This window comes from Pezoporus wallicus, unplaced genomic scaffold (genome assembly GCF_028554395.1).
Source record: "Pezoporus wallicus isolate ANWC-B61680 ecotype Strahan unplaced genomic scaffold, APGP_CSIRO_Pwel_v1 contig_3489, whole genome shotgun sequence".
In the NCBI taxonomy this organism is placed as follows: Eukaryota; Metazoa; Chordata; class Aves; order Psittaciformes; family Psittacidae; genus Pezoporus; species Pezoporus wallicus.
Window position 1 is genome coordinate 1,386,169 of NW_026635093.1, and position 27,100 is coordinate 1,413,268.

A 27,100-nucleotide genomic window follows, 5' to 3' on the forward strand; every position below is an offset into this window, starting at 1 on the left:
TGCGATACAGTTATATTTATTTGGTTTATCTACTATTCCACTCTTCAGGTAACCATCTCTGACAAGTCCTAAGATTGAAGATTTTTACCCACTTCAGACTGGGAGCCACCAAGAACTCAGAGGCTACACATCAGCTGATTCCTACCATCCTGCCTCAGTGTGAGGTAGTAGCTTTAGTTTCCTGCTTTGAAACGAGGAAGGCCAGCAAAAAACTTGTGGTCTTTTGGTTTCTTTGCTGGTGCATAATTTGAGTCAGCTATAGTAGAATAACACAACCTGAGCTTTAGCTGTTCAGTGATTCAAACCAGGCTAAGACCTATCATACTGATTTGAGTAGAAGGATGCAGTGCTAGGAGGCACTTTTTCTCACCCCCAAGAACTATGTACTGGAAAAATACAACTTGCATGTATTTTTCTAGGGGTCACTGTACCTTATGGCTGCTTTCAGTGCCCTCGGCTCCTCCCTCACATGGAAAGAATTAACCTGCTCATTGATTGGAGCCTTGAGCTGCAGTGCCTGGCAGTGGCTGTATCTCTAACAGACTTTCTCTTGATGCTGCAGGACAAGCCACTGGCAACTCCAGTGTTTCTGTTGGGATGCCTGCACTGCCTGGCCAGGCACTGTCTGTCTGGAAACCAGTTTCCGGGAAAAGCAGGGGTTTCTAAGCAACCTATAAAGGGAAACAGTGCTTGGAAGGTCAGGCTGTTCATGGTGTTGAAGGGAGCAGGGGCTGAGGGTGGCTGTGTGGTCATATGTAAAACAGAAGGATGGCTGGACTGTGGAGTTCTAGAAGGCAGCTAAAGATTTAAACTGACTTCTTTATTGGTTTAGTTTCTTTTGGTGTCACTTAAAAAGGAATGCTTTAAATTTTGGCCAAGGTGGCATGCTTGGAAGCCAGGTTTTATATTTCTCCCTGCTCCTATCTCTCATGCTTAGTTTTTTATTAACCAATGCTCTAACCAGCAAAATGGTGTTTTCAATCACAATTGGGTAGATCAAACTTGGAAATGAAACAGTGTCCTGTGAAGTTCTTTGGAGATGGGTGTTTATCTGTTTTATGTGTATAGCAACAGCATATTCCTGACTGTGGGAGCAGGTATGCACATGTCTTCATACTTGGATATATACTGTGTTTATGGTCTTAGGTAACTCTCTACTACTTACAGAGAAATCCAGGGTGTGATTTGTGTCTATGTGGCAGTTGGTCAAATCTAAAAGTCTGTTCAAGTCCATTGGGTTATGCAGAGGGCAAAATAACCCAGGTGCATAAAAGAGAGGAGCAAAGCAAGCATTCTGATCCAAAAAAGGTGTGCTGCAGAAATTCTTCTTAGCTTTATGCTGTTTTGAGTAGCAAACTTTACTTCCATGTCATTACAGCTGTTAAATCACCTTTTTCCCCAGCTTTGCCATTCTCATCCTCAGAGCTGAAAAAAGAAAACAAAGCCATTGCATTTTCAGACTAACTTCTTCTTTCTGACACTAAATCTTCATATAAAGAAATGAAGAATTACACGTACCTCCAGTGATTAATCCAGCAGAATAAGCATTGGTTTAGTATTATAGAAAGAAATCAGTAGAAAGCATTAGTTCTGATAATTTTGCAAGAAAAGAGATATATTAAGAAATATTAAGAAATGGCTCCAGTATTACTATTTGAAGATTAGCACAGTTTACCTAACTGTTCCCTTCCCGAATGCGTTGCAGACAGCTGGTATTGTCCTTGAACGATTCAAAGGATGCATGATAATTAAACAAACTCTGTGTTTAATCTAAACTCCTCAGTGGGAGCTGTAACTGTTTGGAAGCCTTTTTTCCTTTGTGTTCATGTTCACAGACAACTCTCCTGTCTTCCCGGTGTAGTGAGTCAGTGTTATTCCTATAATTTCAGTCCGACAGAGTGACTTACAATCTGTATGAACATCAGTGTGGCTATTGTCTGTAATGGGGGATAGTGTGGGTTAGTTTGAAAGTGACGGTGGAGGGCAGAAGATTAAATGTTAAGGTTATTTTAAGAACAGCAATAGAAGGCTGCTCTTTGATATGTAAGAGCTCCCCCCACCACGTAGTTGATCTACGAATCCTCTCCAGTCCTCTGACCTCTTAGTTTGAAGAGTCACCCAAAATAGCATCTCTCGTCCCTTCTTCCTGCACATGTCCCTGTACTGAGAGACAGGCATCAAAGCAGCTGTTTACTTGATTTATGCATGTCAGCAAATGCCCAACTGGAGCAATGTTTTGAATGCTGAAGTTATTGCAAATCGTAGAAGCATCTGAGTGTAACTTTATATCGTAGGGCCACTGATGTTAAGCTTAGCTCTTACAAAGACCCTGTGTACTGTTTGCAGACTAGGGAGGTCTGAAGGCTTCAAGTCCTGCTTGTGGTTTGAGAGAACAATCAGTCTGACGCTTTACTGAGAGCCATTAGTCCCTTTTTCCCTTGCTCCATACTTTAAAGAAACATGGTGTGCATGAATCTTCCTCAATGAGAAAGCTTTTTTGTCCGTTATTCTTTGACACAAACATGCGAGTTTGAAGGTTACACAGCTTACAGTGGTAAGAATTAAAAATAGCTCATCTAGACCCGCCAAAAGCCTTGGACCTTCATGCCCCATGAGAGCTTGTTCCGCACTGTTAGTAGGTTTTACTGCCTGTTCAGCTTCAATTTTTCTTGCCTTATTCATTCCACTATGTCTAGCCTTTGTTTCCTCCAAGGAATTTTAATTTCCTTAATGAATATTTAATCTTCAAAACATTTGCACACTGACTGAAATTTAAAGAGGAAAATAGGCTCTAATAATGCAAACCACTGGTGCCCTAATTATAGCATTGTCATCCTTCTCTCGGTATGGTTTTTCTGAGGGCACGTACTTGGAGATATTGGTCCTGCAACAAGCCTTCAATATGGAAGGAGATATGTCCTAGTTTCTATCAGTTTGGGGGCATGCTTGAAAGCTCCTTGTTTAATCTGACATTTCCTTATATAGATTGGCACATGGAATGATTCATTTGCCTTGTAGTTGTCCTCGGCCATCACTACCTTGTTCAGTGACTTGCTCTGAAGGTTCATTTCTTCGCTAAAGCAAAATTGCTACATAAGGGATCATCTCCCTGACGTGTCCTGTGCTTCCTTCCTTTCCATTCCCTTAATGCCTGTTTAATGTTCAAATGCTGCAATTGTTTCCTGAAGCTTTCATTTCAGAGAGTTATTTTTGCTGTTGTTTTAGTAATGAATGGTGAGGTACCAATCCCAATTTTAACTCCCTCTTTTCACTGGTGGTAGTTAAGGTGAACCTTCTCGGCTGGACTAGTGGCTGCCTTTGAAAACAATTTATTTCCCTAAGAAACAACCCTGTGTAATACATTGTTGTAGATTTCAGAGGCTTTCCTTGTTTTGTTTCCTTTTTAGACGTCGCATTAGGATTGAAGAACTGCTGGGGAAAAACTGAGTCACTTCCTGGCTTTTTTCACAGAGCAAAATGTCCCAGGGAATGACAATAAATAGGTGGAGAGGTAAAGAGGCATATGGCTTAGTTCCAAATTCTCCTGGGCACTTAAGAACACTCACTTGGAAGCAGTGCTAACTGTTGGGGTGCCTTTTTCAGGCAGTTGCCAAACCTTTTAATTTGCTTTTCATTTAATTGGGACCATTTTTTTCCTAACGGGCTATTTTTCCCATGGTAGAATAGTTGTAATGAAATGGGTAAGACCCAATACAGATTCTCAAATGCCTTTGCTAGATTTACACTTATCTCCATCCCCTGAAAGTCAGTGTTTGTTTTCTATTAACTGCAGAAGAGGGAGAACCCAGATTGTTTAGAGGGTGCCTATGAGGGGCAGGGGAAAATGAAGATATTTCAGATGCCTCTTTCAGGAGATAAAAATAAGCAAAGATTGTTAGATGTGAATGGGTGAGTGCTGCTTCTCCATTATACGCATATACATATATGATGGGGGAATTAGGGGACTATTCCCAAAATATAATTGGCTGGAACAGCTGCTGGAGTGGTTTATCTTGCCTGTGCCGGCTACTCCTGCTTTCAGCTGCTGACAGCAGCCTTTGGTCCTGGCGAACACAGGGAAGTGCACAGATGGCAGAATTGGTGCTTGAGGGAAGCAAAGATCCTCTCAAGTGGTAGAACAGTGCAGTGGCCTCATTGATCAGAAAGGCTGGGAAGCACTACTGGGATATTTCTGGCTGTTGTGTGCATGGTTGCACAAGGCTGATACTCCTCTAAACTGAGAGTGCTCCTTACTGAACAGGCTCTTCCTAATCAGTGCATACTGATGTAGAAATTCTTGATACCCCTTAGGTAATGCAGTGACCACCATCCCTCCCGGCTTTACCTGTACTTAAAGAAATGCTGGGCTGCCAAAGGAGCTTTAGGCAGGACCCAAACTTACTTTTCTGCTGCCAAAATGCAAAATAATTCAGAATATAGTCTGGAGAGGAGTAGGGAGAGAATGTAGGTTCAGGACCCCTCATCTTCCTGTAATTCAAGCACAGTTTTCATTCTGTGAAGCAGAATGTGACTATGGTCTGAAATCTGCTGCTCTATAAATGTATTTTAAGTGCTGTTCAGTTGTGTAAGTTGAAGTGCAACATAATCCTAAAGATGAACTTTCTGTGTTTCTGGAAGGTCTTGCTGTTGTTATGTCAAATTTTGATTATAAAACTCTATAGTAAGAAATAGACACCTTCAATATCAATAGAATATAAAAAGTGTTAAAAAAAAAAACAAAAACAAACGCACTATGGACCATGTGGACTAACCACAAGTAATGAAAACTCTTTCAGAGGCTATAAAAATGCTTAACTCAGATTAACAAAAGATGCTAAAACTTGTATAAACATTGTCAAGGCAAGATTGGGAATGCTGATTCCAGAGAAATGCCATGTAAAACTCATTATTAAACAGTCTTTCTGATTTAAGGAGCAATTTGGGAGCAATTTAAGGAGCAAATATCTCTGAACTGGTTAGAATGCAGATAGGCACAAGAAACATTCCAGTGAGGAGACAGTGTGAAGCAATGCTGCTAGTTACCTGGTAGAAATGAAAACTAATTCTGCTAATTGGAGTAGCATCAATGGAGCTTTTAATTGTCACTTGAAAGAGAACTACTTTGCATCTCTGAAGGTTACAGAAATGGCTTTTCTGAGAGAGTTTAGTTTCCGAATTTTGAGCCGGTAACTAGTGCATTGCTGAAGATGAAATAATTCACCAGTACCAAACTGCACATTGGCATTTGTTAATAAACAAGAGCAAAGAAATGATTAGTAATTGCATATTAGCCCATGGAACGATCAAAATCAAGTGAAACAGTTGCTAGTGGAGAACAGCAGTATCAGTTTGCTACATGAGCGAACAGCAGTGACAAGATTTTCCTTTCCTGTTACCTGTTAGTGAGGGATCTTCGGTGCCGTCTCCGCATCCCTGGCCATGAAGATGAGCATGGTGTGTCGGAGAGCTTAAGCGTTCCTCTTGTTCTCGTAGGGAGATGGAGTTTTTGTGGGGTACCTTGTTCAGACTTGTGCCCAGACTGCTCACAGGGTTCATCTGTGGGACTTCTGTGGGCTTCCTGCTCGGCGGCTGATAAACCTGACTATAGTGGCCTATGGGATGATATGCTGGTTTCTCAGATTTGCTATCCTCTTCGTCATCATCATCAATGATAACTAACTCTGCGCGGATAACCCCATCGTATTGCGATAACTTTTGGTTTGCCTCTGCATCGTCATCATCAATGCGCTGATAACCCATGAAAATCATAGTTACCGGTTCAGAATCATCCACGTAACATGGCACAGCTTGGACAACGCTGTAGCGAGTATCTTCCTCATCTTGGGGTGCAGGGGATGTTTCATTAGGATGGCAGGGACTTAAAAACCTTGTCTCATTATGTCTTTCTCTGGTATTCTGGGAAGGTTTTAATTCCTCATGTGCAGCTTTTCGTCCTTCATTATGTATCATCCTGTTCTCAGGATTAGTGTGCACATTCTTCTCTGAGTGGGGAAGGACTGGAGAGGGTGACTTTGGCTGTATTACCTTTGGAAGATCAAGACCATTCTCTTTATGTTGCTGCATAAAGGGCTCTGGTTTTGAGAAGAATTCTGTCTGATGATTGCTAAATCCATTCATCTCTCTTCTATGAGTGTCTTCCAGTTTTGGTCCAGGAACTAATTTGTCTTTCTGAGGGGTAACTGGCCTGCAAAACTTGTTTGCATACACAGGCTCATGGTACTCTGTGGGAGACTGGGAATTCTTTTCAGTTGCCTGCCGTAGCAGGTCCTCCACCTCAACAGGAGCAAGTTCATCCACCCCATTTTGTGTTGTGCTGCCGTTTGAGGACACTGCATAGACCGACTTCCTGCCATCATCATAGACTTTAATTCCTGTCTCTTTAAACTCCTTTGAGGGAAGAGGTATTGTTGACAACACTGTGTTTTCTCCTGTCTTCATGTCTTTTTCAACTTTAATTTCCATGGCAAACAGTGCTGTGGAAAGAAACAAGTGTTTAAACTGATAATGCAGCAGCTGCACAGTGTATTATAAAGAGTTCTGATAGTGATAGAGAATGAATGTCAGAATTATCAAACACATGAAAGTATCACAAACATAACCAATATATTGGATCCTCATTTTGAATGTCCCCTTTCATCCTGTCAAAACTTGAAGTTGTGAAAAGAAAAACATTTTTGTTTGGATCCAATTCTGTGTGGAAAAACATACTGTTGAGGAGCCAGTTTTCATAACCTGGCTGAGAAAGCCAGGTTTAACAGTGGGCCATGGTGCTGTGCTGGGCAGCAGCAGTTGAAAGAGCTCAATGTGATACAAGACTGAAGAGTCTTGAGTACTTGGAAGGGTTAGGAGCCTTTGTGGGAGGTGGGAAATAACCAGACTACTGCCCAGTAGGTGTAAGTGCGGATAGAAAATGAAAAGTATCTGATATGAAAGGAGGAACTACTGTTTGTAATGTTTATCCTTCCCTTAAATTGTGTTAGATTCAATTGATAGGAATATCCTATGTGAGCAGCAGATAAAAGGAGGTGATCCTGCCTCTCCACTCTGCTCTTGTGAGACCCCACTTGCAGCACTGTGTGCAGCTCTCGTGTCCTCAATATAAGAAGGACATGGAACTGTGAGAGCAAGTCCAGAGGAGGCCATAAGGATGAGCAGGGGCTGGAGCAGCTCCTGTATGGAGACAGGCTGAGAACGTCGGGGCTGTTTGGCCTGGAGAAGCTGTGTGAGACCTCAGAGCAGCTTCCAGTGTCTGAAGGGGCTACAGGGATGCTGCGGAGGGACTCTGCATCAGGGACTGTAGTGATGGGACAAGGGGTGATGGGATCAAACTGAACCAGGGGCAGTTCAGGTTAGATCTAAGGCAGAAGCTCTTCCTTGTGAGGGTGCTGAGGCACTGGCACAGGGTGCCCAGAGAAGCTGTGGCTGCCCCATCCCTGGCAGTGCTCAAGGAAAGGTTGGATGGAGTCTTGGGTGACATGGTTTAGTGTGAGGTGTCCCTGCCCGTGGCAGGGGTTGGAACTGGATGAGCTTAAGGTCCTTTCCAACCCAAACCATTTTATGATTCTATATTGGCAGCCTTTGAAGTTACTGATAAGCAGTACCTTTCCTCTTCTCTTCGTCATCAGTGGCAGCATGTGCTGGACTTCTCAGTGTGGAGGGCCTGAAATGCTTGGGCAGGTCAGGTATGCTGGCATATATGTAGTCTGCCTCTGAATAAAGGAGATGCACAAAGCATGAGTATGCTTTCACTGACTTCTGCAGGAACCTTTTGGAAATATTTTTTTAGGCTAAACATACCTTTTTCAACTCCTGCTTTTTCAGCCTTCACAGACTAGGAAAGAGAACCATTAACAATAAATGCAATTAGTTAGTTTTAAGATGTTAACTAGATAGTGCATTGCTTTACCTGCTAGTTTTAACTTTCTCTGGGCACAGCTTCATAGTGAGAAGGGCTAAAAGTGGAACCTGCTCTGTGGGAGCATGGCAAGGGAGAAGGGGACATTTTTGAGGCCTCTTTTGCCAGTGTGATTCCAAGTCACACAGGGGAAGGCGGGACATAAAAAACTAGTCACCCAGCCTCACGCTGTGGCCCAAGCTGATTGCCTTCAAAGGTTTCACTTCAAAGTTCTACTTTGGCTTTCCTGTTGTACTTATCTCCCTGCATATCTTTTAGAGAAAGCATCTGTGTGCATGAACAACTGTAGAACTATAAATTTCAGTTTCATCACTATATTATTTGAGATTATTTAAGATGGTTTTTAAATATTGGAATGACATTTTGACAAAGACTAATGACTAATATTAAGTCATGTTTCACTATACCCTCTCTCAGGGACTTGGAGTAAAAAGCATAATGCAGTTTAACCAGCCACATCACCTGGAGGGGTATGAATAGATCAATCTCTGCATTCACTTGGTACCTCTTAAATCTTTCCCTGGCTGAGATGCAAAGTTGCTGGTTGGTGGCAGTGCTATGGATAAGGGATGATAGGAATTGCTCTCCCACCCCCATAAACTAGCAAATGGAGACGTTTGGGCACTTGAACAGTATAATATCTCAACTCCTCTTGTATTTGAACTTCTGTCACTTCAGACAATAGCTCATGACTGCTTGCAGTGCTCATGTCTACTTGCACTACTCATGACTACTAGCAGAACCAGCAAGTTCCACTTTCCCTGGTTATTATGATAAATGAGTAATGAATTCTACTTCTGGAGTAATATGGCACTAACCTTTATTATGTCTTCTGTTGTTTTCTCAACAGACTTAAGTTTCTTTAAAATTGCTTCTTCCTTAGCTGAGACTTCCATTTCTTCTCTTTCCAGGGCCTCAATTTCCTTCTCCAATCTGCAATCACAATTCCTTTTGATTTGATACTAGGCAGAGAACAACATTGCAGATATTATGCACTGTGATTGTGCACATTAGTGGGGCTGATTCTACTTACCCAGTCGGATTCTGCTGGAATATGAGATTGGCTTATCACTTTGCATGCATCAGGAAATGCTGTGAAACTGTATTCTTTTAAAGCAAAAATGAATCTGCCATAGATTCCTTCTGGTTCTACTTTTCCATGAATATGTAGGATTAAGTTCAGATTTAACTCTGAACTGGGACTTGAACTGGATGTCTCGCTATAGAATCATAGAATCAACTGGGTTGGAAAAGACTTTTAAGATCAAGTCCAACCTTTACCCAACTACTGCTAAGTCCACTACTAAACCATGTCACTACGAGTATAGCACCCACTTATAGGTGCTATATAAGTGAGTTCTGGTTTATCTACCTTTTCCTTTTGGGGATTGTTTTTGGAAGAATTTCTTTTAACTTGAAGGGAAAACCAAGCAAATTTTAAAACCTTCTGCATTGGAGTAAAATACATCTTCCATTGGTTTTGAGTCCGTCAGAAACCAATGGCTGTAGACTTAAGGCAACTGCAGCTGATATCACTGGTTGCCGAGATCAGTCGGAAGAGTTACAAGTAAATGATCTGAGCCAGTTGCAAATAGAGTAATGATGTCCTATAACCCTGATAGAGACAACTGTTTGATGTTTTGACTTATTCTTTATTGTGTTTTAGGATGCACGATATTGCACCAAAGTCAATGGTAAGAATAGAAGCCTGTCATCCTTTTAAGCAGACCAGACAAGTTGAATGCAGGCTGACAGAAACACATTATTTGTTTCTTTGTGTGTGACTGCTTAAGGAGGCTGAATTAACACTGTGGCCCTTGCCTTATTTAAACTCAGATTTGTAGACCTATAATAATAGGATACTACATGGACTGTTATCTGCAGTGAGAATATCCTCTTTTTTGAAACACAAAGATATCACAGACCTCAGAACTGAGATGTGAGGAAAAAAGGCATTAAGGATGAAAGTAAAAGCTAAAAAAAAAAAAAAAGGTAAAAATTAAAAGCTGATCCCACTTTGGACCTAAGCTTTGCAAGAAGCTTAGGGTGCCCTTAGGACCCTGCTCAAAGGTACTGGTTATAAGTGCTAAAACTATATGAATACTCTTGGAGGGCTATATAAGTAAACCAATGACCATGTGCCATGTTTCTGCATTTCTTACAGATTAGTATTACCTTAAGACATTGAAATGTTTTTTTACATGAGGCTTGATGGCAGTATTATCATAATATGGAAATTAATCATTGAAAGCTCACAGAAGCATAATGAACTGAAGACTCATCTGCTTTTACTACGGATTTATTTCAGTCTGGACTCTAAACGCTCCTGGTGACAAGTGGAAGAAGAGGAGGAAAAATCCTGGAAATGTTTTAAAGAGGGAGTGGGGAGCGGAAAAAGAGAAGAGACAACCCCAAATAAATCAAAGGTTATAAACCCTATATGGTTATCTGGGAGATCAGGAGAAGTATTATTAAAGTTTATGTATGCTGTCACACCCATACCAACACCCACTGTGTATGGTAATTAACATGACTGATTCACTGCTCAGTGTGCAGTTAGGGAAAAATTCTCATACCCCTGTAATGGGAATTGCATCTACACCTTAAGTATCTGTTTTTGCATTCATACTTGCATATAGACATAGATTTTAGGATTAATTTTCAGAGGATGCTGGGAGTGTGCACTTGGGAAATTGTTGAAAGGAGCCTTTTAAAAGATACAATCTGTAGAGCTCAGACTGACTCTGAACCCAGAGCTCTGACTTGGTGCAGTTGAGAAGTTAGGCTGCGATCTTTCTGATGTGTTTAAGTCTTTAGAAACATCCAAATAAATGGCATTTTATGAAGTTACATCACAGTTTGTATATGAATGTGAAAGGGTCTAGCAGCTACACTAGCAACGATAAGAAACTATCTTTCGATGGTGCTGCTGTGCGTTATAGAGAAATGGGAGTATGATATAGCTGTTTTATTAAACCCTTTGGAGATTTATCCTCTCCTTGAGTACTGCTCATTATTTGAGAGGGGAAATAAGTAGTGTGGAGGTGTGGATGGAAGATGGAACTTTAGAAGCTGAGATACTAAATTGGAGGTTTCTCTCCAAAGCAGCAGCTGAATGAAGACATTCCGCAGAGTATGCCTGACTGCCGCTGGCCACTAGCTATCTGCTGGGGTTGGCACCACTGCCACCCCAGAAGAAAAATAAACAGCTTAAGGATGAAAAGCAGATAGGAGGATACCACCCTGGCACATACAAGACTGAAAGGAGAAGGCAGTTTAGCAAGTCCTCCCATGTTTTGAGGTGAGTCACAATCTTTAGCAGGTCTTGAGTCTATACAGCCTTAGCCTACCTTCATTTATCACATTAGAAAACACCCATCAGAATCATAGAATGGTTTGGGTTGGGAAGGACCTTAAGATCATCCAGTTTCAACCCTCTGCCATGGGCAGGGACACCTCTCTTAGTTACCATGATGTTGTTTGTGCATTTTTGAGTGCTATTAGCTGAAGATTAAATGAGAAAATGGGGCTCCTCATTCTTCATTCAGCTTGTACCCTAACCAAGGACATTCTCCCTTGGCTCACTAACTTCTAACATGTAAAGGGGGTGAATAGGACAGATAACATAAATGCTATTTTTGGTCTATAACCAGAACATTCAGCTATTTGCCTGCAAGGTGGTTCAAGGCACTTGCTCTTCACTGGTTTGTTGTTGATACAAAGAATGGAGCTCTCTTTTTTTACCAAAAAATGCTCAAATCCAAACTGATAAGCTCTTTTTGACATCCCAGTAAAGAATATTTTAAAACAGAGGCCCCATTTAGAAGGGTGATGGAAAAGCCCATCCATGCCACTACTGTAAATAATCTGCCTGCAATTGTTATTGTCCTCTCAGCAGAAAGAAACAAAGACTGGTCTAAGGGTATTCAAAAAATCTTTAAAGTGATTCAGATGTTTCAACTAAAGGTAAAAGCCACCCAGAATAATCAGCAGAGTGCAAAGAATTTGTCTGAATCAAGTGAAGTTTAATAGATGCTCAGAAGAAAGAACTCTACTGAGCTTCTCAGTAATATAAGTTACTGCTGCTGCATGACAAGTGTCTACATGATCGGTTTAGCAATCTTTGATTTACAGGGCAGGTTAAAGGTATGACTTCACATCTATGTAGTCAAACAAGCTTTTGTTAGCTTGGGTGATATGTATAGATTAGCAGAAGCACTACGCAAGTACTGTATGGTGCATTTTTTGTGCTTTTCAGTGGACTTCATTCATACTGAGCTCTGTGTTACTGGGTTTCTGTATTGCTGCTGGCAGGTTTGAAACCGGGCTGGGTATGTCTAAACAGAATGTAATGATATTTGGAAGGCAGCATGGATGTTTTTCTAGAGGCCTTTGCTAGACAGCTATTGAAGAAGAGTGGTAAGAAGTATGGTTTATAACAAAAGATGCTCTATGTGAATAAATCTGCTTTAATTCCTAGTTCAGAATGAAGGTCCTACTTGACTCCAAGTATGTTCTTCTGCCTCCATTCTCCCATCTGTAAAATCAGGTGTCCTTGTATGAGTCCTCTGTGTATCGTGAAGATAAAAGCTGCTAAAGACATTAAGGTGTGTAGATTGTGTGGTTGTGAGAGTATCTCAGTAATGAAAATGTCTTTTGGTATCAAGGCCTTAAAAACCTCTAAGAACTTCATCAGTTTTAAATTAAGTCCTCTTAGTTCAGGGTGGCTCAGAAATGTAAGTAGGAGCATTTCTGTACTGACTTTCATTTCTAGAATGCATTAGACCTGTGAAGTTGTAAGAGTGAAGGCAGTGTCATTTTGTTTTGTATTTTCTTTGTCAGTTCATCTTTTCATCTTATCCTGATGCAATTTGATGCATTTCACTACAAAGAAATCTGAAGTATTTCAGATGTACATCAAGAAATAGGAATCGTTTTAAGGAAGAAACAATTTGGTGGAGCTTCCCAGGAGAAATTCATAGGCAAGAAAAGTTAGTTGGTAACACTAGTGGTAACAACAAATGGCTGTGAAAATACTTATTCTGCCATGAAAAAAGAACAAATTGCCACGAAAAAAGCAGTGCATGTATATATGTATATATATGTGTGTATCTATATATATATATATACACATAAAATAAGGGGAACTATTTACAGGTTTCATTAAACAAGTGTAGTAAAACAAATTGCCTTATATTCCTGGAAAAAAGTATAGTATATTTTTAAAAGAGAAGAAAGTCCAGAAACTACAAACATTTACTGCACTTCTTTCCACTGTAGTGCTTACGGTTTCAAGTAAACTTATTTAATTTCATTATCAGCAGCATTTAAATGGCTGGTTTATGGTCTGAATATCAGCCATCTAGACAGGCAAGCATTACTTGTACTTGTCATTAACTGAATCTATGTGGGAAAAGAATTCCTACCTAACACATTTCTCCTAAGTGCAGGCATATAAAAGGACACTATTGGGAAAGAACTCAAACAAAATAACCCAAACCAAATAAACCCCAACAAAAATCAAAAATGCAAATCACACACCAGAACCAACACAACAGATGAGACCTCTCATCCCTGCATCCCACCTGCATGGGAAAGGAATTCTAAATTTTTTTTTTTTTTTTTGTATATGCTGAATGTTAATCAAGTCTCTGGCAAAAAATTCCAGTGGGAAGGTTGCAGGCACATGTCTATAGTGAGGCTGTTACAGTCTCAGACATACATCAAGTGTACAAGCTGAGGAGCCTCAGCCCTGTTTGGTGCAATGCTCTTGGTTGTGTGATGTGGTACTAAATGTGCAGTCTTCTCATTCACAATGTGTCTGCATCTGCTCCCTGTAATTACCAAAACTAGAGACAGGCTGAGATGTTACTCCAGGATTCATGTTGTGATTTCAGAAAGCAACTGGGGACAAATGATGGGTTTGGCACCTTAATTTCTCTCTCCTTAAAGCAAAGATACATTTAGAAATCTTCCTTTAAATGCCTGTGGGTGTCCTTTAAAAGACCTGGAAACTTCTAATTCAGATAAACTTTAAAATTTGTAATCCTTTGTCAGATTTTGGATCCAATCTAGAGTTAAAGCAGAAGGAATATTCCTTTGTGATGCTGATTCACATCCATGAATTAGAGTTCTCCAGGTTTGAAGCTTCAGCTGGATTACTGTTTGATTATTTGAAATAGAAATAAATTCTAGTAACGCTGAAAGGAAAAGTTGATATGGATAGGAGGAGTAAAGCTCACTATATGTGCTCAGTTTTGGTCTCTGAGGAAACAGAAATTAAGGCCACTGACCTGACAACAGATTGGGGACAGTCATTACAAAAACAGTATCAAAAGACTCTACAGCTGTAGATACAAACTCAGGATCCTGGGAGACATGGGAATGAAACAATCAACCCTTTTTGTTGAAGTCTCTGAATTGGTATTGTAGGAGGAGTTTTAATTCTTAATCCTGAGTTCTAGGTCTTCCCAGGGATAGGGCAGGAGGGATCTGCTGCCAGCATTACTGTGAGAGCTCAATTACAGTGACTGAGGTGCAAAGAGCCCTGAAAGTGTGTTATGAGGGGACAGACTAGATTTAGATGCTGGAGATGCAGTATGCTTCTTGCTAAAAGATTTTGCTGGTTTTAAGGCAGGCAGTATGTCAGGAGTTCAGTAGCTTTCCTTTTTAGTGGCACAGACATTGACAGATCTCCACTACAAGAGCATTGCTTGTTCTTCGCCTGGATGTTGTCAAAAGAATTTGGAACAGTGTAAATGTAGGTTATGTCAGAACAAAAGCATCCTTCTTCCAACAGCCACACACCAAACCGAGTTTTTGACTTGGTAGCTTTAAAAGCTCAAAGTCAGTAGGAATTTGAAAGTCCAATCTGTCCTCCCAGTGCTTGAAGCGGGGCTGAACTTCCAGGGGGCTGGTGGGGAGCTACTTCCTCATTGCTCCTGAGCCAGTCACACAGCTTCCCCACACAGCTCTTTCCTAGTGATCACACAGTCATAGGGTGTGCACTCTTCCCTGTCTTCATTATCACAACCTGCTGCGATGTTCTTAGAGCTCCTGCCACTGCAGTCAATTCTACTGATGTGTGTGAAAAGCTGTTTTGTTGAGAAAAGATGCTTTCAAGTAAGAAGTCACCATAATTATAGGAGCAGCTAGCATTGGGATGCTGCCTGTCGGAGAGATGGATTATGGAGGTGGGTTGGAGATAATTAGGCTTTGCTAGGAGAGTGTGTGTGGGAAGATAGTGGAGGAAGAGCATGGAGGAAGTTGCTATTGAACTGAAATAGGGGAAGAAGCCTCAAAAAGTGATGATGAAGCTTTCCAGAATCTAAAGAAACAGGAGCGCTTCACCATTTCTGTAGGTGCTACTTCGTAGTACCAGTCAGTATGCCTGGACCCAGGGAAGGAGCTGATTGCGTATGGAGCCCTGTGGCATTTGAGAAAGGCTAAGTGTAGTAATAAGCACCTAGAATCATGTCCACAGTAAGTAAAGGAGCTGTATATGAGACTGTCTGTGCAGTTTAATGTTAGCCCCATGTGACAGGCAGACACTAGGCAATGAGATTTGTAGGAACATCTCTAATAAAAGGTAGAAAAAGGCCTTTGCTAGGACTGGCTCCCAGGAATGAACTGAGGACAAAACAGCACGGGAAATAAGTGAAAATCAGGCAAAGGATACTGACAGGGCTTGTACTGTTCTGAAGTGTGGTAATGGTAGAAATCAGGTGTTAAAGGCTTTGCAGGACCTAGTAAAACTGAAGAACTTCTAAAACTGCTTACTGTTGTTTTGAAATTCTGGTCCAACCACTGCTAACTCAGAGCAAAACGCAGGGATGGGTGATCTATGATGTGTGAGTATAGCATGGGAGGGATAGCTGGGATTAGAGATACGAGTATTCTTCAAGATACTCATTGTGCGTAAAATTCACAGTATGGGAGTTTGCATTGTGCATTCCCTAATTTTATCAGACTAAAAAATATAACAAAGCTGCTTTCCTTTGTGTATCAAACTGCCTATACTTAACCTTACTGATGTCTTTTTACAAAATGAAGTAGGACTTTAAGAAGGGACCATTTAAACCAGAGAGAAGGGCTGGGGTATTACCCTACCTGAAGATGTCTCGTTCTAGCTCATGAGTTTGTTGTTGGTCCTCCTGATTCTGCTTTTGCATTTCTTCTTGCTCTTTTGGGGTGATAGAACTAAGGCCATCCAAGAGCCACTTTTCTCGCAAGGCCTTTTTCTGATGGGGAAAAACACAGACAAGTTAATGTACTTGAAAAGTTAGGCTCTTCAAACATTTACTGTATTTGTGTTGACGCCGTAGGTGTGATCTGCATTCCTGTGCTGTATCTAGCAGAAAGCAACTTGACAGCAGTGAGCGCCACTGAAAGAGAAATATTGAGGAACATTTGTGTTTTGAGACTGACTTAAACCCAAACTGGTTAAGAACAGTGTCCCATTAATCCACCCAATAAATACCTAGAGGATGCAACTAATCAGTTAGTACCTGTAACAGATTTATACCTGTTAGTGGATCCAGCGGTGTGCTTGTCCTCAATACAGCAAAACAGTTGTATCAAAGCACACATATGAGACGCATGCAAAAGGCTCCAGTTAGAAGTGTACAGTTCTATTTCAATAGCCCTGATTCCTGGGGTCATGGCATTGTGTAACTTCTGGGAGGAGGTATAAGACGTGAAAATTTCAGTAGGTAAGGCTGTAGGGGGAAGAGATCTCTAGGGAGTGAGTAATGCAGTGGTATCTCTGGAGTTTATAAGGTAACTTATATAGATGGGGATTGGGACTGGACGGAAAGGCAGAGCATGGGTAGCTGATGTCTGGTTCATGTCTCGGCAGATGTGCTACGTGTTTAGAACCCCTCTTGTAGGGGCAATCCAGGGCTTACGTGTTTAAGTTCTGAACCGTTTAGTGCCTGTGGAGTGATGTCTGGGCAGTAGAGGCTTATAACTGGGTGTGTTACATGTGTTCAGGTGAGTAAACCTCTCAGCTGTGCTTTCAGATAGTGAAAAATAAGACTGTATCCACTGGTTTTCTATAGCTGCTTTACAATAGGAAAGGTGGCAGCTGAAAATCAACAGAGGTTTCCAAAGTATTCCTAATGTAAGAAAATATTCATGGAGATGAGTTCCTATTTGCAGTTAGAGGTTGTAAACCATGCAACCTTCATTGTGCTCTTTTTACTCCCTTCAGACTAACTCAGGAATAGAAATTCAGTTGCTGCCTTGGGGAAGAAGTGGGAGTCAGGGCTCCTTAGGAAAACTCTTTCAACAGGGGAGGAAAAGGATGCGTAGAAGGCTTTTCATCAACCATGACTTTTCCATTTGTAATTTAGGTTCCTTGAGCTGCCTGACTTCCATGCATGGGTTTTTGGGTTTGTTTTTTTCCTCTATCTAGTTTGATTAATTGTAGGATGTAGATGAAGGTTAAATTGGATTTTGGCTGCTTTGAGGCAGAGCTGTGCCCAGCGCTGATGAGAAGGCTGCATTAACCTTAGTGCCTGTTGGAAGCCCTGCCTGCATCCTGTGTGTTGAGTCACTTAAACCATTGCTTCCTCCACTTTTCTGTTTACTGTACACTTTACATGATGTTACTATTGACACCCAGCTGATGAGGAGGATGCACGTAGGAGCAGATTGCAGTTAAAGGCTATTTTCAGCTTGCTTCATGGCTGATACACATGATGTGATAGAAACTGTAACTAAAACAGGGATGTTGGGAATTCTGTACCACTCCATGGTACTGGAGTGTTTCCAGTTGTTTTAGCCTTGTGGGATAGTATTCTTTATCTCAGTATTGGATCCTAGGACATCTCTGGGCAACAAGGGCTGCTCCAGACTGATGTCTTGAGCCTTGACCCTGTAGGATCACTTAGCAGCACTTCCTGGCAGTTTTGTCTTAGGGTTAAATGAAATAAATGCAGACTTTAATAGGATGGTTTTACCTGATCTGGTAGGTGAATGTAGGCTGGTGTTGGCACAACTCTTGCTGACCACAAAACCCTGTTTTCTTCAGTTGCAGGGAATAGGGTTCTTAATTCCCTTTTCAATCAAGCTAATGAGATCTTACTGATAAGTAGAGCTCCTAGAAAAGTGGAAGTTTTTTTTGAATTCTGGCTTGAACAGAATTATTGTAGCATTGCTGTCTCCAAAAGTCTCAATTGTAGACCTCAGAAACTGATAACACCCATTGCAATCACCAAAAGTTTCATGTATGTATAGGGTTAGGCCCAAGAAAACAAACTCCTTCAATACCGGCAAAACACAATAGTGTTATTTTTGCCCTTTCCTCCAATAGTTTGGTGCTGCTCCCAACTCAATGCCATGTGATCTTTTAAATTTAATGAGACACTTTTAAAAGAGTGGCACATTGCGCAGTTTGGAAACAGCCTCTGAGCAAGACAGTTTCAGGGCTGCTCCGCTGAGGCATGGGCACAAGCCAGTGCAGGAGCAGCTGCTCTGAGGGGGATGTGGGGCTCTTTCTGCTGCCCAGCATTTCCTTCTGCTGTGAAGTTCAGTACTAGGTGGTGCATGTTACAGGATTACATGAAAGCATTTCATTTTGCATTAGGCTGAGTATGTTAAGGGAAAGGGATACTTCTACACTGATGTGATAAGACCCTGGAATGACAAGGGTGATGTAAAGTCATCACTTTTGTAGTTCACGGTCACATCAGGAGTACTGCCATAATATTCTGCATAGTCTATGAATAATGTCCTACACATGCTCCAGGCACAACTCCACTGTGATCCTTAACAAGGCTAGACTAACAATCCAAGCTTCCTCCTTTGCTAGAAGGCGCAGGTGTGTTGGATTTGTGGGTCTTGCTTTACCATAGTATGGCAGTTCACCTTATGGTATGTTGGGGGAGGCATAAATCATCTTTACAGCTTTTACAGATGATGTAGTTGAGTGCTCTTAACTCCTGGAATAAAAAGGTGTGTAACCAACGCCTACAAGGTAGTAGCCGTGGAGTTCTGGGATGTCAGAAGCCAAAAACTTAATCAGTAAACTAAAAAAGCTCTTGGAAAGCACATGTGAATCAGTGTTGATTATGCTTTTCAAGCAACTCTGGTCCTTTCCCTTGTTGCCTCAGTGAGAAGGATCCCAATTAAGAGGAAGAATTAGTTGTTAGTGCATCTAGAATGACCTGAGGATGAAATTTCCCTTGTACCCTCACCGGTAGCCTCCGTTACTGCTTGCAGTTCCCATGGACCCCTAACCACACAGGTTGCGTGTATTTGCTTGCATGTCCTCTGCTTCATGTGGTTAAAGTGCGCATGTGCGGTATAAATATTCCTTCTCCAGTATAGTTCCACCAGATAAATAAGACCTGTTATGATACCCCAGCTGTCTCTTTCTAGTAAGAATTTAGCCTGGGGACAGCAAAGTCCTTGGGAAGCTGAAGCAGAGATTCCTATTTATGAAAAGGAAGTTTAAATGACCAAACCCTCCCCACCCTCCTCCAAACAACAACCTTTTAATAAACCTGTCACTAAGGGTTATAAATAGGAATAAAGACAAAATGAGGAACAGGATAGTGATATCCCGTGAACAGGAACATCCGTATGACAGTGAGATTTACTAACCTGCAATAGTTTCCTAAGGGACAGGTGTGAGTTAATGTCAAATAGGTCATGGAGCTCTAGATTTCACCATGCACAACTAGTAGGAGTATAAATGAGTGAAGTCAACTGGACTCGCTAGGGAAATGAGCCTCAGAAATAAAATCTACTGAAGTGCCTAAACATTTTAGTGTTCTAAATCCAGTTTAAGGCAATTTCTCCTCTAGATTCTTGTGTTGTTTGACTCCATTGAAATACCCGAGTTAATCTGAAGCATAAATGGGTTTGCTAAAGGACAAGGCTTCTAGGGCATCAACAGCGGATGTTCATATAATAATGTTACATTTGCTATTAGGTGCCTTAGTACTCAGTTGGAAAAAGTAGTCTCCATTTTGGGTTCTTAATCCCTCTTTGCCTAGTGAATCATTTCCTCTATAGATCCTTGATTTGCCTCATGCAATCCGACTGATTTTAATTTAAAAACCTTTCTGTATGATAAGTGTACAATTTTTTTTCATAGAACAAGCAAACAAATCCCATCCTCTGTCCTCTCTCAAAGGAAGAGCATGTCAGTAGTGTTTTTCCAGGGATGTTTTAGCTTCTGCAAAATTCCATGACTGAGTGCAAGGTGGCTTTAGCTTTTTGTTTTCTTAACTTTTTAACTCCATTGTACCTATTAGTGTTGGCTGAAGACATGTAGTAAATCAGTAAGGAAGCTGCCCTAGGGCTTGATCTGTAGTAGCAGTAAGGATTAGCTGGTTGTCTAGAATAGATCAGTTTATCCTTTATAAAAGAAGGGCAAAAGAGTCATTCTGAAGTTACAGGCATGGAAACTGGAACGTAAATTACAGTGCTCCACGTAACCATGTACTAAGTTGGAGGAAGAGTCACATTTACCGCTCATTAGTTCCAGGACTTGGAAAAGTTATTCTCCTCTTTTAGGTAAGATTACGGTCGCCTTCCAATAAATCCTAAGCATGAGTGACTTTTGCCTTGGCTTTCCTGGCCCAGTGAGCTAGTTGATCACAACTTCTCGTTTTTTTGGCTTGACTCAAAAGAAGAGGGTGGATGAAACCCAGGATTAAGTCCCTATTTCGAAGAGGAGTCTGTTTTAAATATGCTTTTCCCACATTTGCTCAAGTACACGTGCCACATTCCTGGCATCGGATTCAATGTTTCTTTCTTGAAACTGTTTATCCACTCACATGATTAAAAGGGTATGTAAAATACCAAGTCCTGCATATTTCTAGAAGCATAGATTTCTGTCTCATCTCCCTAAATGACATGTAGTGCATGTTGCATTAGACATTTGTGTAAAAATCGCTGCAATTTCAAGGGTCTACAGACATGGATCTTTTGGTTTCTTAGTCATTTGGCCCTTGTAATCCTGAGTTTGCCACCAGGCCATAATATACAAAGGAACATCATTATTTCAGCACAGAGTCATTGCACAAGCTGACAAAACCAAATTAGAATAGGCTATTACAAATAAAAATAGGCTACTAATGGTTGGACTTGATGATCTTAAAGGTCTTTTCCAGCCTGGTGGATTCTGTGATTCTGTATTTCTACTTTTTTGATTTCCCAGGAAAACAAGTGCAATGAGAGCTCATGGCTGTGCTGCACCCTGTACCGAGGGAGGCTGCTGTAGTGGAATTAAGGAATGAACACACCCAGTCTGAAATGGGAGACTTAATTTTCAGCTGTGAGTTATTCCTGGTTATGATCTCATTTTATACCATGAAAGTGATCAAATAACATTAGCTCCTGAGTGTAGGTTTGTTTTTTTTCAAAGAGTGATGCTTATTAAAGTCAAATGGAGTTGTGGCAAGACTCCAGAAAGCTGTGAAAATTTGATAGTAAAAGCACAACTTAAATGCATGAAGATTTGCATTCCCAAATCCCAAACATTTATTCATGCTGCACGACTCGAGGCTATCTTTAGCGACATAAATCCAACACTCACCTTTAAATGTTGGTGTTTCATTTTTTCCTCTTCCACTTTTAGACGTTTCTGCGTAATTTCTTCTTGCAGTTTCCTTTTGTCCTACAGATTAAGGGAACAATAAAACTTTGTTTAGAGAAATTCCTTCTTGTTTAAAAACAACTTGGTGGTGTTCAGCAGGGAGAAATCAATCCATGCAAATAAAGCCTTATTTTAAAGCTTACATGGCACTTGGTGCAGAATTCTTAGCAGCACCAGCTTATGTATCTTACACAGGTATGGTTTCTATTACTCCTTCTCTGAAGGACATCTAAACATGTTAATGACTGCAAAGCAGTGAGCTGAATTAAAAATCGTTTACTTTTGTCAAGGGTAAGGGAAGAAAATAGGAAGAAATACCCCTTGAACACAATTGTGCATGCAAAATGAAGCTAGAAATGAGTCCAGACCAAAATTCCTAAGGCAGCCCACATGCCATTTAGGAGAGGAAAGAGTCTGCATGGTCTGCATTGTGATACATTGCTAAGTGAAATGGGCTATTAGTGAATCCAGCTCTGATATCTGGCTGATATTGTGGCTGATATCCGAAATAAATAGGGATAAACAAAGACTTAGAAATATATTTCACTAGTCAAATAGTGGTAAAGATGAACACAGAGAAACTTAGTATGCTTCATATATGTTGTTTTCTCTCAAAGATGTTTGTCTTTGCAAAGGCTGCTGAACTAGAGAAGGCAAAACCCAAAATAATATTGATCTATAATAGTGCCACCTTCATCCTTTTTGCTACAGATTATAGGAAAAAGGTGATGGGTGAACAGTCTGAATGCTGGAAACACCTGAGCCTCTTGTGGTTCTGGATAGCTGCTGTCACATGAAGTGTCCCTGTGGCTCCTGTATATGAGGCCAAATGCTGATTTAGTACTTTGTGTCCTCAGCAGCCACTGGGAAAGAAATGATGCCAAAGGAAGATGACTTTTACAAGCTGTATTTATAGGCTCTTGGTCAACCCTAATGCTGCACAATCCTGTTACTGGACATGGCAGCTTTTGGACTTGTTTCTTGGTATGCTTTAGGGAGGTAAATGAAATAGTCTTGTCTTGTGCTGAAGTATTTGCTGACTGGAGGTTAATTCCCCTTTCCTTTCAGTTGGAACAGATTACTGATGGGTTCTGTTCACAGAGTCTGCTTTCAAACAGGTGTGGTTTAGGAAGGAGTTAAGTCACAAACATAGGAAGAGACTTGTTGTTTTGGCCCACCCAAGGAACCAGCAGCGTGTAAGGAGTGTGGAAAGTTGGTAAGGAAGTGTTGGGCATAAGGCTGAGAGTTGTTCTCCACTGTTTCCCTAGGATCTGGGATGTGGAAACAGGAAGAGCTGTAGTGTACATGGCTGAATCACTTCACTGTTACTGGAAATCAGAAATTAGCAGTGGGACCACAGGCTATAGGGATGCTTTGTCAAAGAATAGGAAGGAGAAGAAACCACCTAGCCTTGTAGAGATCGAGGGCAGGACTATAGGCTGTCCAAGCATAACTGATGGTATGCTGGGGTTTGGCAGGTGAATGAGTGTCAGTGATCTCTTCTGTCATGCAGTCTCTAATGGTTAGTAGCCATCTGTAAACACCATCTGTACTTCACAGTTTCAGAGTTAGTCCGCCTCTTTAACACACCAAATGAGGCAAGATACATACTTGCTCTAAGATACATGCTGCCTTCACCCCTGTAGTGGTTCTGAGTTTTGCCAATGTTCTTTAATACATGCTTTAGGATCACTACAATATGCAATTTTTCTGCGCTGTCCCTTTTTGAAGACTCTCCAAGAGCTGCTGTGCTGGAGTTTACTCAACCTGTCCTGAGTTTGGTGACATAGCATCTGGTCTTTGACCTTCACACCTTTCCTTAATTAGGAAATATTCCTGATCTCCTTGTATAAACGGGCTTTAACTAACCCATCATTAGATGAGTGCGACAAGCTTGTGTATGCAGACTGTTACAATTCTGAAGAAACCTGCTTTTTCTCTTTACTAAGGTTCTGGGTAAGATTCTGAGCCAGAGAACGACTTTTACTTGGTATATACTATGAAAAACATTTTAAGTCAATTTAAATATTCCTTTTGCACAAATGGAGATGTATAATGAGAATTTGGGTAGTCTGAAATGAGAAGTGGCACACACAAATACTGCACAAAAGAAATCGGAGTGTAAAGGCACAAATAACTTGATTTGAAGTTAAACGTGTAATAAGGAACCTGTTCAGTAATGAAACTTTTGCCTGTTTCTTTTGTTATGTTTCTTTTGAATCCAGTATTTTTTTCACTTCAAGGTTTCTGCTTATATCCTTTGGTGTTCTAGCATGTTTTAATTTCACTGGTTGGTAATAAACATCCATTATACAATTATCCAGATGTAATAGGTTAAAATAGTTGGTCTTTTATATATTAAAGCTGTAGGTCTAATGCCAGAAGCTAAATTCAAGTGAGATGTATGAGGAGCCTCTTTGAACCTTGTGTTGCCAGCATAACTTCTGAAACCTGTTAGGACGCTTCCTGCAATGTGTTCTGCTGTGCTTTGTCTGTGAATCCTGTCTTGCTGAGCAAAGCTTTGACGGCACATCTGATGGTATCATTTCTTATTCCTAGATAGCTAGCTAAGGGACCTATACTTCTACTAAACTTCATACTCTGCTCCTCTAGGTAATCAGGTTGCTGGCAGAAATCCTCTAATCCTTTCTTACTATGCTCTTGTTAGTGTGGCAAGGTTTGGTTTTTACAAAAGAGCACCTTCATCGGTTCCTCTCTGTGCAATGCAAGGGAAGACTTGAGCCTTGGTGCTAATTTTCATTCCTATTAAAAGATGCAGACATCTTTCCTGGCTTTTGAGCAAAGAACAGTGTTCTAAGCTGGATCTGTCTGAAAGGAAGGGAAATGCATGCATGGAGCAGTGTCTTGCTAGGTATCTTGCGTACCAAGTCCATTATTTTCTGTCAGTGTTCCACAGTGGTACCAATATTGGTCTGCTTGATCCATGGCAGATGCCATGCACTGACAAAGCCAATGGGGCAGCTAATGTTTTAGCTGATGTATTTTTGGTTTCGTATACTTTTCCAAAGGTAATGCTTTGTTATTGAGGGCTCTTGTCTAAAGCTATGAACACTTGAGCCTGATGGCATGAGACTGCAGAAATATTTAATCACAGTTTACATCTTCTATCAGATTTTCTTCTAGAACGGAGGATCTGACGATGAAGGACTAAGCCTAAGGTTCCTCTTTGACTGTTCCACCTCAGTGTTGCCCACAGCAAATGCTAGAGCTGTTGTATTTAAGACACAACAGCCTCTCTAACAAAATGGATGCATATGATTTTTTTCATACTTGTTCTATTGTCCGTATACCACCAGCAGATGGAAGCTACACAACAGAGAAAAATGGTTACTTTCAGAGCTGTGGGAGCACCAAAATAATAAAAGTACCAGTAATAAGGCTTTCCTTTTTTAATTTGCTACATAGAGAAGACATGAAAATTAATTTGAAAGCCCCTAATGGCTCTCTCAGGGCCAGATGCTGTAAAGGAGCCAAGCATTAGATAACAGAAACCAATCAGTTTGTAGTGCAAGTGTAGCTGTTCTAGGTGCCCCTTGCTATCCTCTCTTAGATCCTTTACAACACACATTTGGTAGGTATGAAATTTCAGGTATGTTGTGTGGGACAAACCTTCCCACAGTCACCAAGTAACTTGCAATTGTAATTGCAGTGTGTTGTTTTCTTAGACACCCCTTACTGCAGATTTTTAAACCTGGTGGTAACTTCACCTTATTTAGGCTCCTTAATTTCTGCAGTGCATAATGACAAATACGCTGAGTGTTGCAATTAAATGCTCTCAAGTGATGAAAGCAGAGAGGAAATAGTTGCTTTACGCAGCAAGTGTAATAAATGAAGTCATAGCCAGAACCCAAATGTGATTTCCTGTAATGCAAGACACTGGAAGCTGTCACAGTTTCTTCAGACAATACTTCTCCACTATTTGTCTGGAGGTGAAGATGCAGCCAGAGGACATCAACCCTAGTATGTTCAAAGGAGCCCTCATCAGCAAGTCTGCTGCCCCATTCCTCCTACTGGATACCAGGAAGTGCAAAACATTACAAGGCCTGGAATTCCCGGGAGTGCCAAAACATTTCTTACCTTTAGAGCCCATACGCTAGAGGCAAAGTCCAGGTTTGCCTCTGGTTCAAACACCACTGCAGTTAAACTCTAAATCATTCCAAACTGTGGGTTTGAGCCAGGTCTCAGATAAAGCCTATTGGCTCTTATCAAGTGTCATAATTAAACCCCAACCTATTCAAGCCCTGCAGATTTTCAGTTCTGCCCTCTCCCATGTATTTGGTTCCAGTAAGGTATTATTCAGGCAGCAGTGTTTGTTTCACAACTAATCTGTCATGCTAAGAGTGTGAGAAATACCTTTGTTCCCATAATTTGTTTTCAAGATTGCCTGTGTCAGTCAGTGATCCTCCTGCAGTTTTCCTTTCCTTCCAAAGGGCCAACTTTTGTTTCAGTTTCATTCTTTTGTAACCGAATAGATTTCAGGGGAGATCAAATCAGAGGAGAATTTGGCTTCAGCCATTTTTGTTGCATTAGCTTGAGTGTCTCCTTTAAAACAGAATAAGTCCTTTGAAGCAGATTTCCCATTAGATGAGAAACAGAATATTTTCCAATATTTCCAGCCCAAACTGCACCTAGTCTTTTTTTTTTTGTTTGTTTTTCCTTTCCTTTGCAAACTGACAGGTAGGAATTTGCTTAATCCTTTTTTACTTTCCAGACAGCAGTATTTACCACAGATCATCAATAATTCAGAAACTGCATTGAATTCCACAGTGCAAACCTAAAAATCTTTCATGCTGTGACATGGAAAAATTGATTTGTTCTGGAATTCTCTAGCTGCCTTTTGACCTGCTGTCCTTCAGGCAAACATTCACTTGGGATGACGATGATATGGATTTTAAACTGGCCAGCAGTGATTTGCACACATACTTTCACTGCTTTGAGCTGAATTCACAATACAACCTGTAACGAAGTCAGCACAGGCAACTTTGCTGTCTTAAAGCAATAGCTATGCACCAGAATTAACAAGCAACAATTTCAAGCAGTCATAAGTCTCTTCCTGTCCTGGGATAAATCATTCTCAGAAAACAGGCAGTAGCTCATTAACACAATACTCCTTCTAAGCATTTTGATTTTAATACAGTGATTTATAACTGGAAGCACTTACTGTTATGGCCTGGAATCTTTCTTTCAGCAGTTCGGCTTCCTCCATTCTAGAAATCAAAAACAGACAAGCAGTGAAGGAAAACAGGCTGAGACCATAAGCAAAAGCCTCCTGGTGGGGCTATGAAGAAGCTGAGGTGATTTGATCCAATTCCAGAGCTGAGAGCAGGCAGAATTTTTCACTTGTCAGGAGAGTCCCTGCACAGATGAGCAGATCAGACCAGACAGACACATGCAATGAGGGTGTGTAGAAGAGGCAGACGTGGAGAGTGCTGGCATGAGCTGACTGACAAGTTGGAACAGTGGAGCACAAGCCCTTTTCCTTCAGAAGCTGCCAACTCTTTGTTTTAATGTGCTCAGTTAGCGTGCCACTGCTG

The 27,100-nt window shown here is 41.0% G+C and overlaps 2 protein-coding genes across 9 annotated transcripts in view; one reads left to right on the plus strand and one right to left on the minus strand.

The window, feature by feature from the left end:
• On the minus strand, positions 1 to 26,999 carry PALMD (palmdelphin). Its single transcript, XM_057402344.1, has 8 exons — positions 26,728 to 26,999; positions 21,486 to 21,566; positions 16,046 to 16,176; positions 8,755 to 8,869; positions 7,819 to 7,852; positions 7,623 to 7,730; positions 5,397 to 6,494; positions 1 to 1,425 (listed from the first exon to the last, which is right to left on the minus strand). The coding sequence occupies exons 1-8, from the start codon at positions 26,770 to 26,772 to the stop codon at positions 1,382 to 1,384; spliced, it is 1,656 nt and encodes a 551-aa protein (XP_057258327.1). The 5' UTR covers positions 26,773 to 26,999; the 3' UTR covers positions 1 to 1,381.
• Positions 1 to 27,100, plus strand: part of LOC130595449 (ferric-chelate reductase 1-like) — a 60,630-nt gene that overhangs the window by 22,045 nt on the left and 11,485 nt on the right. Inside the window, exon 16 of one of the 8 annotated variants that reach the window (XM_057402259.1) lies at positions 21,108 to 21,139. The exons of the other annotated variants lie outside the window; for them this stretch is intronic. Within the exon in view, the coding sequence (XP_057258242.1) occupies positions 21,108 to 21,124 (17 nt within the window). The 3' untranslated portion in view covers positions 21,125 to 21,139. Of the gene's footprint in view, positions 1 to 21,107; positions 21,140 to 27,100 lie in introns of those variants that run through there. 8 annotated transcript variants of the gene reach the window in all.

Excerpts from the sequence above, each read along its gene's own strand:
- PALMD (XM_057402344.1), bottom strand. The coding sequence starts at position 26,772 with ATGGAGGAAGCCGAACTGCTGAAAGAAAGATTCCAGGCCATAACA. Across the intron at positions 21,567-26,727 it reads AAAGATTCCAGGCCATAACA|GACAAAAGGAAACTGCAAGA; the intron begins GTAAGTGCTTCC and ends CTTAATCTGTAG. Across the intron at positions 6,495-7,622 it reads TGACGAAGAGAAGAGGAAAG|CACTGTTTGCCATGGAAATT; the intron begins GTACTGCTTATC and ends TTCTTTCCACAG.